Source organism: Zonotrichia albicollis, chromosome 2 (assembly GCF_047830755.1).
Source record: "Zonotrichia albicollis isolate bZonAlb1 chromosome 2, bZonAlb1.hap1, whole genome shotgun sequence".
Classification (NCBI taxonomy): Eukaryota; Metazoa; Chordata; class Aves; order Passeriformes; family Passerellidae; genus Zonotrichia; species Zonotrichia albicollis.
The window spans coordinates 101,398,282-101,417,886 of record NC_133820.1 but is presented as its reverse complement, the minus strand read 5'-3'; the positions used below and the strand labels follow the sequence as shown (position 1 = coordinate 101,417,886).

General features: G+C 35.5%; 1 protein-coding gene across 1 annotated transcript in view; it reads right to left on the bottom strand.

The window, feature by feature from the left end:
- Positions 1-19,605, bottom strand: part of MRPS9 (mitochondrial ribosomal protein S9) — a 33,865-nt gene that overhangs the window by 12,076 nt on the left and 2,184 nt on the right. The window contains exons 2-5 of the mRNA XM_074535872.1: positions 14,776-14,955; positions 6,358-6,420; positions 6,238-6,268; positions 3,920-3,999 (exon numbers count right to left, since the gene is read on the bottom strand). Of these exons, the coding sequence (XP_074391973.1) occupies positions 3,920-3,999; positions 6,238-6,268; positions 6,358-6,420; positions 14,776-14,955 (354 nt within the window). The remainder of the gene's footprint in view (positions 1-3,919; positions 4,000-6,237; positions 6,269-6,357; positions 6,421-14,775; positions 14,956-19,605) is intronic.

Genomic DNA, 19,605 nt, shown 5'->3' with positions numbered 1-19,605 from the left:
CAACTGTGACCTTAAGAGACATACTACAGTCAGAATTGCTTCTAAACAGCAACTCAAGAATTTTCAGGTAACATGACACAAGTTAGAAGACTTACGGATTTTTTCATATTTGGAAATGATTGATAAACACAGGCAAATAAGATATGGGTTATGGTCTACCACTTTCTAGCCTCAGAAATTAATTGTCAGTTACAATGACAAAAGGGTTTAGAGCAGCAGCAACAATAAAATTTTCCTGAAGACCCTCCCTAGGTAATCCCAAAGAACACCAACACTCCACAGCCCGTTTAAGTTTTAAGAACGTGCACTTTTAAGAATTAAAATTATATCTTTAAACTGTTCTGGTTAAATTACAGCAATCATGTCTATTCAGACAAAAAACCCTTTACTCAGGAGATGAAGTCAAGCAACATTGAAAAGTAGCATTTTAAAGTAATTCCAAGTGTAAGAGAAATGTTAAATATAATTTCCTACATATTTCTGGCAATGAAAGTGGACTTGGAACTCTTTATAAAATTTTGGTCTGAAGTACTAAAAAAAAATAAAAACATTGATGCATGTATCTTATCTCTGTATAGAGATAAAGCCAACAGACTGAAAGAACCACTCACGTGTGAAGTAAAGTATGTGGATGAGCCTTTGCAAAATCAGGAATCACATGTAATGCCCAATAATTTATCTGACAAATCTTCACTCCCCAATGGCTAAAGAAAGCTTCTGAAGACACACTTGCTTTTTCAAAGCTGGCAGGTGAAGATTTCACTAATCACTTGAGGATTCAATAGTCCAATTCATGACTGTACACATCTGTGTGTCTTGTAAACTCAGCTATTACACAATCAAAATAGCTGATTTTACAAGATTGACTATGTACTGAAACGCTTCCATTTCTAATAGAGAGATCAAATTTCAGATCTCTACAAGGACACTTAAAATAATTAAAAATTATTTTACTCTGCACTAAAAAAATAGGGAAGAAATCAGCAAATGAATCCCTAAAAGAGATTTTTATGGGGAAAAAAATTCTGCCATCATTATAGTTAAGACATGCTGCAGAGCCCACATTTTACCTCAGTTTGCACTTTACTTTGTTTCTTGTGCTTTGAGTTCAGCATACACTTTGAATGGTTTTAAGTTTTGGAGTATTTCTGAGAGTTAAAATGCTCAATTGTTAGAGTATTTACCTCAATCCATAAGCCCTGATATTTCCAAAAAATGTACAAGCATGATTATATGGAATTACTATTCTCCTGTGCACAATGGTATGAAGATACCATTTTGTCTTGTTCTGCACATTACAAAAATGGTATTATTCCAAAAAACTTTTAAGTGAAATGATGATCAAATGCACTATCAAATATTTGCAAAATGGTGTTTCATGCAATAAACAGTTTTTTGTGCATCAGAAGAAAAATAAATGGCCCTTTTCCCTACAGCTAAACTTTACTCAACAAGGAGAACAACAATATCATCAAAAGACATCTTCAACAAGGAGAATAACAATAATGCCTGTAACAAATATCTCTTATAATAGTTCATTTCACATTGAAAGCCAAATATGTATATTGGCAATTACAATACAGACAGTTTATTTTCAGTAAGTGGACAATACTTTTTATAAGCACTAACTAAACAATAATGCTATGCCCAGTTATATAACTAACAGGTAATAAAATTCAGGTTCCACATGAGCCTATGTAATTAATGGCATACAAGTTTAAGCTAAATAATATGTTTATCCTGTTTATTAGATTTAATGTAGCAATTTAAAAGACATCTTCAAATCAGATTGATTACTTACACTAGGCGGTATTAATATACAACTCTTTTCTGGACAAATTAATTAGCTTTGATACTAAGGAACATATTTTGTTAAATACACATTAGTTTAATAAGTGGTTAAAACAATGTTGGGAATTTCATGCAGATTTTGGCTTTCATTTGGCCAACTTAGAAAAAAATCCTGTTAAATCTAACTTAATGGATTTACATTTAAAGAAGCCTATTTAATGAAAATATTCAGAAACAGTTGAAGAACACTCAAGTATCCTATACTAATGAAAAATGCATTTGTCAAGGCCATTTGTTTGAAGGTGGTTGCCACGCTCTCAGAAACAAAACGCGCACTATACTTTCAGAGATTTCCAAGGCAAGCTAACTGCTTGGAAGAGCTAAAAATAAACTTGTGCTCCTTGTAAAATTTGTAATTTCTTCATTATGATGGAATGCAACAAAACATCTTGCCCTTGGGTTGCTCTGTTTCAGCCAAAACAAATGCAAATGGCTTGTCAGATGACAGCTGTTTGATAAGGCTCCTCTACAAGACCTGCATGCTTTACTTTTTTCCGTGAAACTTGGGATGAAAGGCAGAAGGCAGGAAGAGAATTAATGTAGCATACAGTCTAAAGGCAATGCTACAACCGTGATTAAGTAGAAAAGTTAAAAGGCACAGATTTTCCACAGCCTTGCTGTGTGCAACCCATCCGTGTAACAAGTTGACAGGCCTAGCGCGTCAGCTCCATCATCCTCTCCGACAGCTAAAACGCAGCATTGCATCCCTTTTCAGAGAAAATTTGCGTCTGCACCATGAAGCGTTGTACATTATTTCTTAGCACTGCAGGGGGCTCAAGTCCATATGGAACCTTCACAAATATTACCACAGATCAAACCAGCGGCGTTTCGAGGCAGATTTGACATACCTATTTAAATGAACAGCAGGGGTCCTCGGGCTGCCTCGGGCTGTGCAGGAGAAAACCTCTGTGGAAAGCCTATGCTGCAGCTCCATTACTCAGCAAAGACACTCTCTACATTTATCATTCATTTCATTTCTGCCAGGGCAAGAAGCTCATTTGCCCAAGGTCAGCAACAAAAAAAAACAAAAAGAAAAAAAAAAAAGTGGGGGTGTTTTTTATTCTCCCAAAGAAATAAATGTACCTGACAAGAGGAGATTTTGTCCTTTGGGTACACAGAACTCAAATAAATATCAGATCATTCTAATAAAAACACTATACTCAGTATAGCTATGCACTGAATTTGTGACCATAAAGTTTGTTTTTCTCACAACTGACTAAGCATAGAACTAACTCCTTAAAACTATCTAATGAGGAAACAAAATCTGATGTGAATATCCAATTAAATATTTCTGCATTATTATATTATACATTATTAATGCTTTTGTCTTGTTTAAGTACATGTAAGAAACATTAATGTCTTCTCACAGACTCTTCTGAAGAAGCAGATAATGCTGGTGCTAGTGAGGGTCACAGATAAGAAAGGTCTGTTCACAACCCATGTCAAGACTCAGGGTCTAGTGGTGTTCTATTAGATACAGCTTTTTTCATAAAGGTAAAAGATGCAGATCCTTTACTCCTGGAACCATATTAATCAGAAAAAGCCTTAAGTTTGCATGAATGGAACCATCTTAGAAAAATCAATTAAGCAGTTTAAATGCAAATTTTCTTCACACTAAATGTCAGCACAAATAACATTTCCTATAGCTTTGCCCTTCACAGAAGGGAAAAAAAAGAACTATTTTTTATTCTACAATGAACTTTGCTAGAACTAGCTATTTTTGTTGTATGTGCACTCTCCACTACTAATCTTTTGCTACCAACTACAGTTAGACAGAGCCTACAGGAAAGTGTTCAGACTATTCAAAACCAGTCCACAGTCAAAATTGTAAAATGAACCAAAAATTAAATGAAGAACTATTATGTAGCGTGTTCTCTTAAATGTGACATTAAAAAGTTCATAATAATGAATATTGTGACACAAAAATATACATTGCATGTAGCTTCAGATGTGATATTATGGCCTTCTGTAAAAACATAACTAAACCCAGGAGATCCTGGGTGGCACCTTTAGAATAACATGCACTTGACTGGGAGCTGACATTATTTATTACAAATAACATACTTACATGCATTAATGAATAATATGACTGCTTGCCAGTGTAAAAGAGGAAGTGAAATGGTCGGCCATCTTCTCCCCACTGGATTTCTAATGGAAGGCAAGATTAGACAAGAAAGCAATATACAATCCCTAAAAAAAATTCCCTTGTATCTAACTGCAGTTATAAACCTCTTTCATAATACTGTCTTTCTAAATATCAGAGAACAAAGACATTTTACAGGTGTTCAATCTGCCTGGAAATCTAATAGTTCAGACAATCTTTTTTAAAGCTAATCTCCCTCTGCAACTACAAGAAAATATTTAACATTATAATTGTAAATAACATTTTACATAAGGAAATCCCTCATGTACAATTCTAAAAGATTGTATAGGTGGTATTACAAATAGAAGTATACATTTTAGTGTAAAAAGAAGTACAAACCAAGAGACAACTGAAATCTACTTTGAAAAGTGAAAGATTAGCAGCTCTGGAAAAAACAGTGCTAAAACAAATAAGGTTTTTATTAGGTTTTATTTATAATAAATCTAAGCTAAGCTAAGTATGTGTACATTTGTCTTTTGTGGGCAACAACCATATTCAGAACTTGGGTGAGTTTGGAACTCATTTTTGTTATTACATTTGGGAAATAGAAATACAAAGATCTATCCTACAGTTTACATAATTAGTTCAGCAAGAAAACAAATGTTTCATATTAATTCAGAATATCCAGTATGTTCTACTAATTACAAAATATTATTTAAAGTCAGATTTTGACTTTGGAGGAAAAAAAAAGGCAAACTTAGATAACACTTAGATACTTAGATAACATAACAAAGATGTCTTTCAAATAAAAAAAACTACAAAAATAAAAACCTGGGAGCTTTTTACAAATTGAACTGTAGAGAAAGTCACAGTCATTTTATCCAGTGAAGTTAATTAAAGCTACCTGAAAACTGAGGGTAAATATAAGACTCCAGAAACCTGTCTGATAAGCACAGTATATATTGGATTGGAACATCAAGATATATATATATACATTCAGAAGCTGAAGGTAAAGATGCAAAACTAGGCAGAAAATAAAGAATACAGGGAACTTCTACCCACATATACTACTACTGTGATTTTTCATGTATGCAGTTGTGAAACGATATTTTGTTGAAAAAACTGTTGTGGAAACTTTCCAAAGTATAAACTTAAGTTTTTGTACTTCAAAGTTATTGAAGACGCAATACATAGACAAGACAAAGCTGCCTTAAGAGATACTTATTGAATGTGTTATTTTTAGATATAAATACAAAACTAAACATTTGTACTAATTTGTTCTTACAGTCCTCAGGATATTGCTAGCATTTCAAAGAATGCTTTAGTCCTGAAAGCATATAGAATAGTAGCTTAGTTTTTCCATAAAACAGCCCTTGGATTTTAAAATTACTAAATTATTAACTCTCTACTACCCTTTCACTTTCTACTTTTTTACTTCACAATACAGGGAAGTTGAAAAATAAGGCATGATAACATTTGAAAGATGGAAATCCAAAATTTCAGATGGTTTAGACTGCTTTCTAAAGACATGAAGTCCCCCCAAAAACAAGTATCAATTATTCCAGCAACAGGAAGAAAGAAGGAAAATTTTAAGATTTTAATGATAATCAGAAATGTTTACCTGAGACCTGATAGCTCAGTGAATGTAGAATTTCACACCCTTGCTACTAGTTGATACCAAATACTAGTCAAAACCAGACAACAGGTTTTGACCTTATCTTTCAAATGTTCTATTTAAAATTAAATTGTTGATTTTAGTGAATTGACCAACATACTGGCATATCATTGACATCTGGGACTCTACCGTGTTTCAGGAGAAAGATCAAAGACAATAGGTACAGACATGCAGAGTTAGGACTTGAAGGTCAAAGAACTAAGTAGGAGAGGTTCCACTCTATTATTTGAAAAAAATTCAAACCTGTAATTTCTAATCTTCTAGAGCAACAAAGTTACAAAGAAAACTTTTGGTTTAAAACAGTATTAATGAATATTTTATGGAGGTGATAGCTCTGACAAAAAGCTACTGAATTCTACACATAATTCTATTTATTGCTTATTTTTAAACAATGAAAAACATTTATCTTAGTCAGTTAACGCAATTTCTGAGATGATCAGTGGTACTCTGGAATAGACTGATAATTTTTATCCTAAACTACAGAATATCAGAATAGACTTTTACTGCTCATGTTTTAGTAGTCATTAGGAATATAGGGAAAAGAGCCAATCTATAAAAATAAGAAATTCTACATATGCAACAATCCTAATACTTAGAAATAACAAAGAAAGTATCTAAGAACACTTACTTCTCTGCTCTGGAAAAACTTCAGTAGGATGCTGTAAATAAATGAAAAATATCAGCAAAAGGGAAACGTTACTTAAAGTAACATGCTACAGTTATTCAGAAATGCAACAAAAAATCCTACCTTCATCAGAGGTCTGGCTCGTTTGTCAAATAAGCCAGAGGGAAAGAGATAGGCAATAGCTCTCTGAAAAGAAGAAGAAAGATCTTGTATGTGACTTTTTTTCCCACAAAAGCATCATCAAAAACATTTCTTATGCATTTTCTTATGCAAAAAATAGCATAATTTTTGTACAGCAGGCAACCAAATCAGTAAGAAAATATGACACATATGTGATTTGCTGAAAAGAAAAGCAGATAATTTCTTCTGGAATCCTCAGAGGCAAAATCTCATTCTGAAGGCTGTACTCTACTGCATCAGAATGAGTGAACTTTCTTCTGCCAAATTTAGTTTTTATAGAATGCACTTATCATAACTTACCTGAACTACTCAAGTGCAAAGACCCCCTTTATACACAATGATTTTCCAGTAAAATTTCAAGTGCTGTGACTTCCATCACAATCACAACACTTATTTATTTATCTTTTTTGAAAATATCAGTGCTTCCTACCAGTGCCTACTGACAGACCAAGCATAGAAATTTTATTTAAGGCAACTGGAAAAAGCCAAATTTTAAACATTTGGAATCCCACTTTCTACAGTTTCCAGACATAGTTTCCTCAAGTCTAAAAAGTCATGTTTGTTGTGCCAGTAATAGCTACTTTACATAGCCTAAATAAGCATTTCACTGATCACTGCATTTGGAAACAACTGTGAATCACTAAAATCTTTGCTGAACTTGAACTAACTGCCCAGAGAAGAAAGACTCAAGTGACACCTTTTTTCTTTTTCCCTTAGATACCTGAAGGTTTGACAAAACATTTTAGAAAAATACATGATATTCATCACACTCATTGTTTACTGTTTTCACTAAGTACAAGGCACATACTGTATTTTGACTTAATATTTACCAGTATTTATGTGATATATAAAATGAGCATTATTTGCCTACAACAAATGAAGTTAGTATACCAATACTCCAAACCATTCTGGCCAAAATTTAAGGCAAAGCACCTTACAAAGTTAAGCCCAATGACACACATTTCTGCTTAATATCATCTTACTCTCCCTCTTCAATGTAACTAAACCATAATTTAATAATGCAAAAGCATGGATTTATCAGAGCTGTTTATTTTAATTTGTTTCTAAAAACAATCCAGAAAAAGCTAGCCACCAAAAGCTCCCAGATGTAGGAGTCTGGCAAGTGTAGCCAACTTCAGACAGTGGGTAGCAGAGCTTCAGACAGAAATATTGTGCTTGCACAGTAAAATGGACCAACCAAATAAACCCTTCTGGCAGTGGTCTCATTTATATTTCCATTAGACAGTACAGAAAAGTAGAATTACAATAAAATCTGAGGTTAAAATCTTCTCTCAAGAAGAATGGCTCTTTGTTAGCTAGGCTACCTTAGGGCTATTACTTGCTGATAATTTTTCCATAGACTTGGAGTGTTTTGTCAGTGCTTCAACAGATTTAATATGCATGGAGTGTAAAAAGACCTAACCTATTACTTTCATTAATACCCTACTGGCATTCTGAACAGAAATTTTCAGAATTCTGAAGCAAACAAAAGGCTTAACTTGATTTTATAAAATGGTAATTTTGTTTCTCTTAGTGACTGCTGTATTCCCATTTGTTAGTCAATGGGCATTTTATGCATACACACAGTAGGTGAACACCTATTTATGAACAAATGGGGATTAATTATGATGACAAGAGAGAAATCTACTGTGAGCCAAATGATGTTAAACCAACACCTTATATAATATATTAATAGAAATTATTACAGGGTCCTGAGACTGACTGTGTGTGTATTTAAGACATAATCTTTATACAAGCATTTCCAGCCAAAACAGTTACTGTAACTATGACACCTTAATAAATGCCAAACATAACAAGTTAACATTTACAATGAAAAATGTAGCTGTCATCTGAGACCTTCTACTTCTTGGAAAGTTTATTTTATTGCTAAGTGTATACTTATGTCTTTCACACTACAGCATGAACACATCCTGTATTAAGAAATCTTAGCATCTACTCTCATATCTCCACACAACAATCAACCAAAGAAGAATGGCTCATTTTATAAGCTTACTTTTTTGTTGTTGCAAAATGGAAATAAATAGCCTTCCTGACTTCTCTCTTTTTATGGAAAAGTAATCAAGGATGAACTATCTTGGAATGCAACAAATTCCAGTTCAGATTTATTCAGAATTTTCTCCTTACTTTTACACAGCTAGGTTCTCAGGCTGTACTTTACCAACTACATAGAAAGTCAGATTGCCTCTTGGGAGCTCCATCTACAGAAGCTGATTTTGTCTATGCAAATGTTTCATTTTTCTAGAAAAATCTTTTTAAAAAGCCCTGTACTAGCAATATAAAAAGATGGTGGCTCAATCTGAGGAATTACATCAGAATTAGTCTCTCCAAACTGCAGCTGAAGCACATAACCATGAAATTATTTTCCTGAAATCTTTTTAAAATGTCTTCAGATATGGAACATAGGTTTCCTTTCATGAATCTCCAGGTCTCAAACCAAAATTCCATAGAGAATTAACTGCATGTTAGTTACATTTTCCTGAAGAGAAAAGCAGGTGAATGTCCCTCTTAAGACTTCATAATCAAGGTGTAAATGCCAGCAGTAAAGTTCCCAAGAAACCTTTACATTTAACTGCAGTTTCCCATTCCAGAAGTGGTTTTCACCTCAAGGGTCCTGGTCCTTACCCTTTTTTTAGTACTTATTTGGACTTGAACTCCAGATTAAAGAGACTGTTGTGCTGAATATGAAGAACTACTTTCTCAGTGCCAACATGTCAGCTATAGAAGATATATTCCCCCCATTCTAGACTCCACAGGTTCTGGGGCTGCTCTTTCACATTCTGTTTGATAAATCACACTGTTGCCATTGTGTTTGAAAATAAGTATATAAATTACTTGAAAAAGGTGGAATGGATACAGTCTGCTTCTGCTATGAGTTACTAAAAAAAATAAGTCATGTTTTTAAGGATTTGAAAATCTTTGTTTTTGAATTTCACTGTTGATCCACACAGAGAAGAGAAAAATACCCAGTAGTCACACCTTTAAAAGCAGCAGATCATAATGAACACATTAGTAACAAGGTCGTTTACATCTGACATTCCTTAAACTGTACAGTTGGTAAACTTAATTTTCCTGTACCAAACTAAAAGAAACCCTGTTATATCATCATTTGTTGAGGGACCAGAAGAGTCAATATTCTGCCCTCAGGATGAAAATGCCTTTCACTTGCAGCTTTACATTTGAATTCAAGCCAGTTGGAATAACAAGTACAACCTTCCATCCCAATTAAGAAAAAAAGTCCAACAGCAGAGAAACCCAAAAAATCTGGCATTCCCTCAAACACACAAACCAATTAATTAAATAATCTGTCCAGCCCTGCATGGGTATGTCACGTAAATTCAGTGTACCTGCCACATCCTCACCTTTCCTCCTCCCTGTGGATGTTGCACATCCTGACTGCTGATTGTCTTCCCTTCCTACCATCTCCCTACAAGCCAAGAAGTTGTTTGCTCATTTTCTCATTCGTCAGAGACTAACTCTGAATCAAATAAATTCAGCTGGGTCAGTCAGAGTTACTTTTTCTTTTGGTTTTTATTTCCCAATGTCTTGAGAAACTAAGAATTCAATACTTTAATTCAAATAGAGTTGACTGACACATATTGGGATAGGTGACTTCAACAGTTCAGTTCTTCAATTGATCTTGCCTATTCTTATTGAAGCTCAAACAAAAAACATTCCACTAATTCCCATTGCTCAAAACATGTGTAAAGATAGTTATCTAAGTAACATCCAGTGAAAAAGGTATTTTAGGGAAAAGGAAAGAAGAAAAAAAAAATTGAAAAACCAAACAAACACCACCTCTACCCTGGGGCTCCTTTGCAGCAGCACCCTTTTTGGCAGCAGGCTCAAGAATCCAGCTCATTCCTTTTTAAATATCCACGAAATTTTAATCATCAAAACACTGAAGTGAGAAGTGACACTTTATGCCCTAACATTTTAATGAAACACCTGAGCAAAAGCTGTTTCAGCTTCTACTCCTCAACTTGATCATAAGAGAGCCACTTCCCTTCTTAAACTGTGCCTCTTGAATCACATCATTTAGTCACTGTACTTCATCACCTCTTAGACCAAGATGTTTTCTGGAACAGCTGTTTTCCTTCTAACCACACTAGCAGTATTCTTTAGCAGTTTTCAGCATGCAAAATCCAGAATATCTAGGGTAAACCCAGGAATGAATGAAACAAAAAAGGGACATAAAACGTTAATTCTGAATTCTGAAATATTTCTTTTTTTATTTAACAGGACAGAAAAGGTTAAGAACAAAACAAACCACAATGCCCACCTGCCCCCCCAAAAAAGTGACACAACAATGCTTATACTGCAAAACACACCTCTCTTCTAACAACTAACTACTAAAATTTATTGAAACCACCCCCACCACTGTTCATCTACAGCTAAATTCTAGCTTCCACAGAAAGAAGTTTCAAATCCAAAGTGACATACCATTTTAGCTCTATCACTTGAAAAAAAAAACAAATTAAGCAAAACAATCCACAGTCATTATATGAAAAACACTACCTTTTTTAATATTACATTATTTTTATACTATGTAATCACTTTCAAAATGAAAATTAATATCTTGTCATGAGCTTGCAGAGAAAATTCCCAAAATATCTGTTGAAACAGTCTTTATCTTCATTTCATTTTTTCAAAATATGGAACAGTATTAGAAAGAGTAAAAAAACAAAAATCCAGCAGTCATCAGCTCAGATTGATGCAGAAGTAAAAAAACCACTGATGCAGGGTTTGCTTCCACTGGGAAAAAAAATTAAAAAGATTTGAAAAAAGCATTCTAGCTTCAACTATTTAAATAAATCCAAAATCTATTATTTATTGTAAGGACAATGCTGGACAAGACATTCTTCCTGCAGACAACAGGCAGTTCAGAAAGACATTTTGTTCTGAATAACATTTCTGACATTTCACATTTGCCAATATTCACTCATTTCTAATACTCTGTGTTGCTAAAATTTGAACATTATTTAGAAATGAGATGTGCCAAGTCACCTTCAAAAGCAACTGGATACAAGCAATTTTTCATGAAAGAAGCCTTATTTTTTTAAAAGAAACCTGATGAGGAATTAAGTCTTTCGACATTAACATTTTCACAGTTAACTATCTCACTGGTATTTTTCCAACACTATAAATGCTAGTAGAAGAAAACATATACTTTATGTTCAAATTATTCCATCTGCTTGACAACAATCTATTAGATTATAAGACAGACAACAAGCAAAAATTAATGCAATCTTTAGCTTTTGAGTTTTACTAACTCTTACAGGGAAAGAGTATTCCTTTATGATGAGCTAGTATCTGAGAGAGCATTTAGACCCTGCATAAAAATGAATAATAAAAATACTGGCAAATAAATAGGTCATGAAGCTTAAGACACTCTTCTTGTATTAATCTTACTTAGATTCCTGGGCTTTAAAGTGGAATATCATAGAACTGACAGTGGAAAACGGCTGTGGGCTGTTTACTACAACTGTAAGTTAGAAGTTAAATCACAAAATAAAAGGATTACAGACTCAAACAGGGAAAAGCACTAGGTCAGGACTGCAATCTCTATTAATTAGGTATCCCAGCTGGGCAGTGGGTATGCAGCTGTTAACTTGATCAATGACTTACCTAAATGTCATCTCTACTGATTCGCTTATAAATTACCAGCAAGTGAGACTAATGTACAGGTGCTAATTTATTTAAACTGTTCTCTGCAGTTCTACATAGCTTTATAAACTGCATCTGGCACCTAATGTTAGCTGTCAGTTGTACTTAGACATGCCTGTCCTAACGACTCTGTTCATTAGAAATGAGCACAAATTATGAAATATTGTGAAAAATGATACATCAAATGGAATGGGCAAAGCAAATCAATTAGAAAAACTTCATAGCACATATTCACACATAGGAGAATAAAACATCCTAGCTTCAGAGTGAGGTCTATAATACCAATTAAAAAGCAATTGGTAGACTTGTGCAGAGTTATATATCAATTTGCTGGATTTTTTTTCTCCTCCAGAAATACTGTTGTAATGCACAGCTTAACTTTTCATTCCTAAATAAAAGTATCAGTAAGAGGCAATTCTGCTTCCACAACATCCGAGGATTAGCAAGTAAGTCAACTTATTTTCCTTTTTTAAAACTTCACAAGGTTTAGCTTTTATTAAACTCTACCTAAAACTAGTGAAGGACAGAATCCTAGGATGTCTACTTTTGAAATACACTGCAAAGACTGATTAACAGCAGAAGACATGGAGGTATATAAGTACTCATCAGAAAGAATTACTGCTGTTCAAAATGTAAAGCTTGGTAATTCTCCTGCCAGTGCTTAAGGAGCTTTTATATTTTTATAACAGAAATTTAATTATGCATAGCAGACACTATTACACACTCTAATTACTTCCCAACACCTGATGGAATATGAAGAAATCAAATCACAGATACTTGGTATCACCAAGCAAAACCACTCTTTTGGCCCCACTTCTCCATCATTTCAGAAGCAGCCTGCAAAGCAGTCCCATACTTGTCACCTGCACTGCATTTGTAAAAGCTAATTTCCAGAATGAATCTGCTTTTGCTAATGGTGGAGCTTAGTTAATGTTGTGCAGATGATCATAGTGCTGTGGCTTTATAAAGAAGAAACCACTACATAGAAACAGTCATTTTGCATTTCTTGCTTTCTAGAAGCCTTCCCCCTAGACCCTGCCAAGGAAGGAAGGCAGCCAGACTACAGATTAATGCATTCTCCTACCATTAACCTTTCAGGCAAACTGAACTATCAGCATCATCACTGTACTGTATTAACATGGGAGGTATTCTGACATGGTAGATTGGCGCATGTTTAGTTTACAAGAAAGGAACTCAAAAAAATAAACGTCATTAAAGGTAAGAAAAAAACAACCTGAAAAATACATGGAAAGGAAATTTTACAGTTTGCAGAGAAATAAAATAGCCAATGTAAAGAAACAGCCTGGTGTTACTGCTGACCTCAATGAATAGCTTCACTGTTGACCATACCCACTTACACCTAGACTGGCAGGGTCTCTGCACTGGCACTTGTTTGTAGAAGGGCAGAGAGATTCCAACATCTCTACACAGACACAGTATCAGGGCATAGCTTTGCACTCACAAAGCTTGATTTCCTATGGATTTGTGACCTGAACTCATGCTGCCTTTATGGATTTTCTGATACCTGAAAAAACTCAAGTCTCATTTCAGTCTTTTTCTCAACAGGCCATTACTCTGGATCGTTTTACCTTGCAGCCTATTTTTAGAACCTAGTTTTGAAGCCTGTCAAACATGTTTGAAACGAGCCTGTATCACAACCTACATATTATTTCTTGGCATAAGCACACTGCCAAGACCTTTCAAATGGACACAGCCATGCAGACAGAATTTTGCCACTGAAAGAGGCAATAAACAAATTTTCTCTCCCTGAGAAAACTAAACCATGGACACCTCTCACTTTGCACTTCCACATCACTGTCTCTACCTTAAGGACCCTGCTGGCCCACTGGGCTGCCTTGGCTAGAGCAGTAGAGCTGCTGCTGTGCAAAGAAAACTTCAGCCATGAGACTTCACACAGCTTCACCTAAGAGCGAATGTCACCAAATGACATTTCTCCCTCCTGCCTCTGATGTATGATAAAATAAGACAGATATGACAGAAGTGAAGGCCAGGTGAGACATAAAAAAAAAGAAAAAAGAAAAAAAATGAAACATCCATGCAACAAAACATTTTTCTGAGTGAAAGGGAGCTTATCTCTACGTGAGCCTAAATGACAGAGAGAAAGAGGAGGCCACCCATCTGCCAGTCATGAGAGGGAATGACGATAAAACAGTATGTTTGTAGATATTGATATGAGCTTAAATTCACTTCTACATTAAAATCTTCAAGCTAAACCAGTGCATTGGTTATAAAATATCCTATGAAATTTAATATACGTTACCAACAATCACTGTATCATGCAAGAAAACCCTAAATATACACAGCAGGTCAAATTGTGAGTAAACGTTTTGAAATGCTACATAAACCTTTACAGTGCCTCTTATAACCTGAGATCAAGGGGATTATCCATTAGCACTTTTCAAAAGAACCCACTGTGCTTTAACAAGATATAGTATACAGCTCCATACAGGGATCTGTGACCTCACATGGTAGCAGAAGTAGAATGTCTATTCACAGTCACAGTTGCAATGTTTGCAATGTATAGCAGCATTCCTGCTTATTCTGACAGTTTGATTAAAATTCACAGAGAGCTGAGGGGCTCATGCTGAAGTAAAGTGCTTTCAATATCTGAAACTCTACAGTAAATTACTTCTCCAACAGAGCAACTGTACTTACATCAATATCCTCTTGGGTAAAAGTTTCTGGATCTTCTCCCATCATGTTGGCTAAATGTCTCTTTCCTACGTTGAACTCTTCAATCTGCTTTTTAATAAATGCCTCTGTGTACTTTTCAGGTCCTGAGGCTCCTACATTTCTCTTCTGCACTGCTGTAGTGGTACAGATCAGCCTTACTGTCTAACAGAAAAAAAAAAAGTGAGACATTTATTTTACATTTCTGGCATAGTGAGCACTAAATAAAATGAATGCATGAATAATATAGCAAGTTATTCATACCTATTACAAGATTCAACACATCACAGGAATATGTTAAGAAAAGTATTATTACTCATTAAACCATTTTCTTTCAATGGTTTAACATCCATGAACAGATAAACACATTCTAAAACCTTCACATTTTAACACATTACCATTAATTTAGAAGATTTTTTTGATGGAAAGAAACATAGTATATCCTAAGTCAGGAACATCCAGCAAAAGCAAAGAACAGTACTGATCAACAGATCCCATCACAAAAGAAAACAAAAACTATCAGCAAATAATCAGGTTTTGCCTTCACCTAAAGGCAGTCCACAACAAAGTGTGATAAGAATATGTGGGGCAGCTGCTGAGTGGCTTTTCAGAAGCCACCGATCAAATACAGATAAAAGCTCTGGAAAGGCCAAGGCATGCTCCTTCCTTGTTTGTGGTGCCAGAATGGTTCTTAAGCTACTTCACTGTCTCAAGTAGACCTAATAGAAAACTAGCAGGGCAGTCCAGCAGTCAATACTACTGAGCACTGTACCAGTGCTATATAAGTCATAACCCAAAGGGCAGTTACCTTCTCAAGCACACAGGTTTGGTCTCACTTCTATCAAGACAATTGGCTGTTAAGATGACTAATTTCACTGATGCTCTCTGCCAGACAAACAGGAGCTTCACTGACAGAGCTGTAATGTCTCAATTCTGGCCTAGAGTCAATATTATGCACTATTTTGGCTCTTCAACATTAGTATTAAAGTTCTCTGCAGCTTAACTATTCTACAAACTGAATGAGAACTGATTATTTGTGTGGTCTTCTGTGGGTGAGAGGAGGGAGGGAATCACAAGAAAGAAAGCAATGTGAGACAGAAAAGCAAAGACAGAAAAAGAACCACTTCTGATTCAGAAAAATGCCAATTTTTGTTCATCACACAGTACCCTGAAAGACTTCACCCCCACCCCTTCAACATGCCATGGCTAGGCTTTGTGAGGAGACAGTGCAGCCTCACAAGGCAGAGAGCACCCATGGCACAGCTCAGCCCTGCCAGCATTCTTTGCTCCACTCCCTTTACTCTCCCTGTGCCAGCTCTGGCCCAGGACTCCTCTGCGGCCAGCTCAGCTGCCTACATGAGGCACAACACTAACTTCTGCTTCATCCCAACAAGCAGGCAGCTGAAACACTGAACTTGGAGAAAGAAAGCAGAGGGGGAGTCCTTTCTTTACCTTCATTTCCTTCAGCAAGTTATTAAATTGCCCCTGATGCTCTGGGAGCTGCAGCCTCAGTCTACCTTAAGCAAAACATTAAAAACTAAACACATGCAGCAACGTGAAGTAGTTAGGGTTCTGATTACAAGGAACAGAACAAAGGTAGTATTCAAAATTATTCAATGTTCTCTAAGTCATGAGAATTGTCTTCAGAACACAATTTAGACATGCTGAGAATTTTGATGGATTTCATCCTTCTGAGCTCAGCTAATATAAATAAAACACTTGCTACCCCTCCTGTAACTAACACAAATACAATAGTAATCTCAAAACCCAGTTATAACCACAACATAAACACGTCTCATCAAAACAAGATTACATAAATTTATTTGCAAGGCAAACAGAAAAGCAACTCAAATTTGTACCTTCAGTTAGCTTACAAGAACTTCTCCTGTGACAAGAAGCTTTTGGTGTTCTCCATTCCATGGTCATTTCCTACATTAAGAGGAAATGAAACACAGCTTTTCTTTCTACTTTCACAGAGCCCAGTTGGTATTTTGGACACCTGGCAGTCCAGGATGGACTGACTGAACTCATCTAATTTGCTGCACATATGTAAAGCTGCTCATGACAATTTACTCATCCATGCCTGCGTCAGTGTTCCGTCTACATAACAAAACAACTCACCTTGAAATTTCACTTTGGAATGAAGACTACAATATGCTGCCTCAAACCTGTATATAGCCCATGCCTGGGCTGCAAGATAGGTCCCATGAATTCAATCAGGTTTGACGTAGAAGGTAAAGTAATCTTTGAATATGATCACTCAAGTCAGAAAGGACTGACCCTCTATGCTTTCACCTGACAGACAAAGATTTGTCCCTCAGGGTATGAAACTCAAGAAAGTAACATATATCTCTGCTAGAAAAGATTTTAAAACAGGTCTAAGGTAGAATTTGGTGCTTAAGAGCCTGTTGCTGCTTCATTTTCTCCACAGCTTATACATATTGCATGTAGCACTAATCCTGGTTTGTCTCTTCCTTTAACTTTTCTCTTTAATACTCATGTTTCCTGTGAGGAAGCATTGACATAATGAAAAGAATAAATGAATAATGAAATAATGACAGAATGAAAAGAAAAATAATCACAATTTTAAATGTACACATTTTCCACAGGCAAGGCTCCGGTGATTTCCTCATAAAGCAGTGAGGAAAGCAGAGGTACCTCCACATATTCCCTATTCTTCTCTCCTAGTCACTCCTCAGGAAAGAATTCAATTCATCTTCTAACTTGTCTTAATAGTAACTAATTATTTGTAATTCTTGTTAATGAACATATGATTCCTTATTACTTGGCCCAAAATAGCTTTCTCTTTGGTATGCTTTAAACAGAATACTTTAAAAAAAGATTGCTTTCATCTTATTCCTGTCAATTTCTATTGTAATTTTCTCATTTTTGTCGTTCTTCCCTCAAGCTATTCATATTCTTCCCTAGTTTCAATTCGTCACTAATCAAAAGTCCCTGGACACAGAAACTGTTCATAATTAGAAAACAGCCTCTTATGTAAATTAATATCTATTGTATTGGGTACCTCTTCTGGGATAAGAGCACTATTTCATGGGTGGCACAGGCAGAAACTGCAAAGCACAGCTAAATGCTTCTGGCGTTTCAGTCAAACAAGAAAGTATGCTCCTCTACTTTGTAGAGGAAACCACAGAGGTTTGCATTCACTTCTCACACATTTCATAAAGCATTACTGAAGACTGCAGCCTCACAATTTTAAAAATAATATTAATGCTTATTAACAATGGTCATGAAATAATATGCTCTTCCACCAGAACATGGGAGAAGGGAAAGCCTTTACTTCTGGACACAACTTATTGTGATCAACCCTTCCTTCCCAACTCCTTTCTGAGCAACCTAGAATTAAAACTGTTGGGCAAATCCTGATTTTACAGGAGACAATAAACTTGTTAAATTTGTCTTAGAAAAAAAAAATTAGCATTTTCAGAGAACTTCAACTTCTCTGGCCTATTTTCTTCCAAGAAGAGAAGTAATTAGGACTGTGTTTACTCATCCTGTTCATTTTGCTTCACTGGAGTTTCACAGATATAAACCAAACCAACAGAGAAGTCAAGTTTCCTGTACTTGTGGAATGGGAAGAAAGGTGGACTGGAGTCAAGAGATTTAAATTCAAGCCCAAAGGCTGTTCATTTTACAACAAGACACAGGTACAGATACAGAAGATGACACCAAATGACATAGCACATAGACTGTTGCACCATTTCCATGATTCTTCCATGCTCTAAACTGCAGACTTCAACCACCTCCTTTTCAAAAACCACGCAGTGCACAAATAAATTTGTACCAAGAAGTTACCTCTGGGATAGGACTTCACTAAGAGATGTGGAACTGGAGCTGTATAACCACATCAGGATGCTGGACTAAAGCTGCCCAGTGTCCAGTACTCCAGCTATGGGCACAGCTGCTGCTACAGAACCCAGCAGATACGCAAGACAGTCCTCTGTTAACTTGTTGCACAAGAAGAAACAGTTTTTACACAGCAATTATACAGAATAAAAATGCTCAGAGCCATCCCAATTTCTAAATAATTGCTTTTTCCTCAGTAAGTGAGCTCTGGATTTCTAGAGCGCTGTTTCACAAAAATGTGTTTAAATTGATTTATTTAAAACAACATTGGTATAATCTTAGATTTTGGTTGGCCTACAAACTAATTATGTGAACCAGTATCAGACTGATGTCTCAGAAGCATTTTGCAAAATACACTGGAAAGCATCACAAGATGTCAGCAAATACGCATAAGTGATTTGCTGGTTTTTTTTATACATGATTTCACAAAGCATTTTATCAGAAGAAGTTTTTTTTTCAAAATTAAATCCCTTGGCAGGTCACCACAGAACTGCATCTCACCTGCTCAGAAACACTCAGAATGCTCTCTGTGCATGTTTAACCAAATCTACATACTATGTTTTGCTGTTCAGTAGGGAAGTAAAAAATAGCTCTAAACGCATCAATGCATGGCAAAAGTCAGATGTGTATAGTAGGGAACAGAACTCAGATCTAGCTGCTTTTAGGCTCAAATTTTCAAGTACTAAGAGGCTTTCCAGTTGTATCTTAGTTAACAACTGCAAGAAAGGCTTCTCTTACATTTCAAGGTTGTAGTTCTGAAAGTCCGTCATCAAAGTACCATAATCTCTGTCTGATATAGGTACATTTAACATCTACAGTGATTTAGATAAAGTACTCAACCCAATCAAATTAAAAAGGAACTCTGAACTCTTCTGCTGAGAATAGCTATTCAGTCACATCAGAGTGAATGATAGATAGTAACTAAGCGAGACTCTTTTTTTCTTATAAATA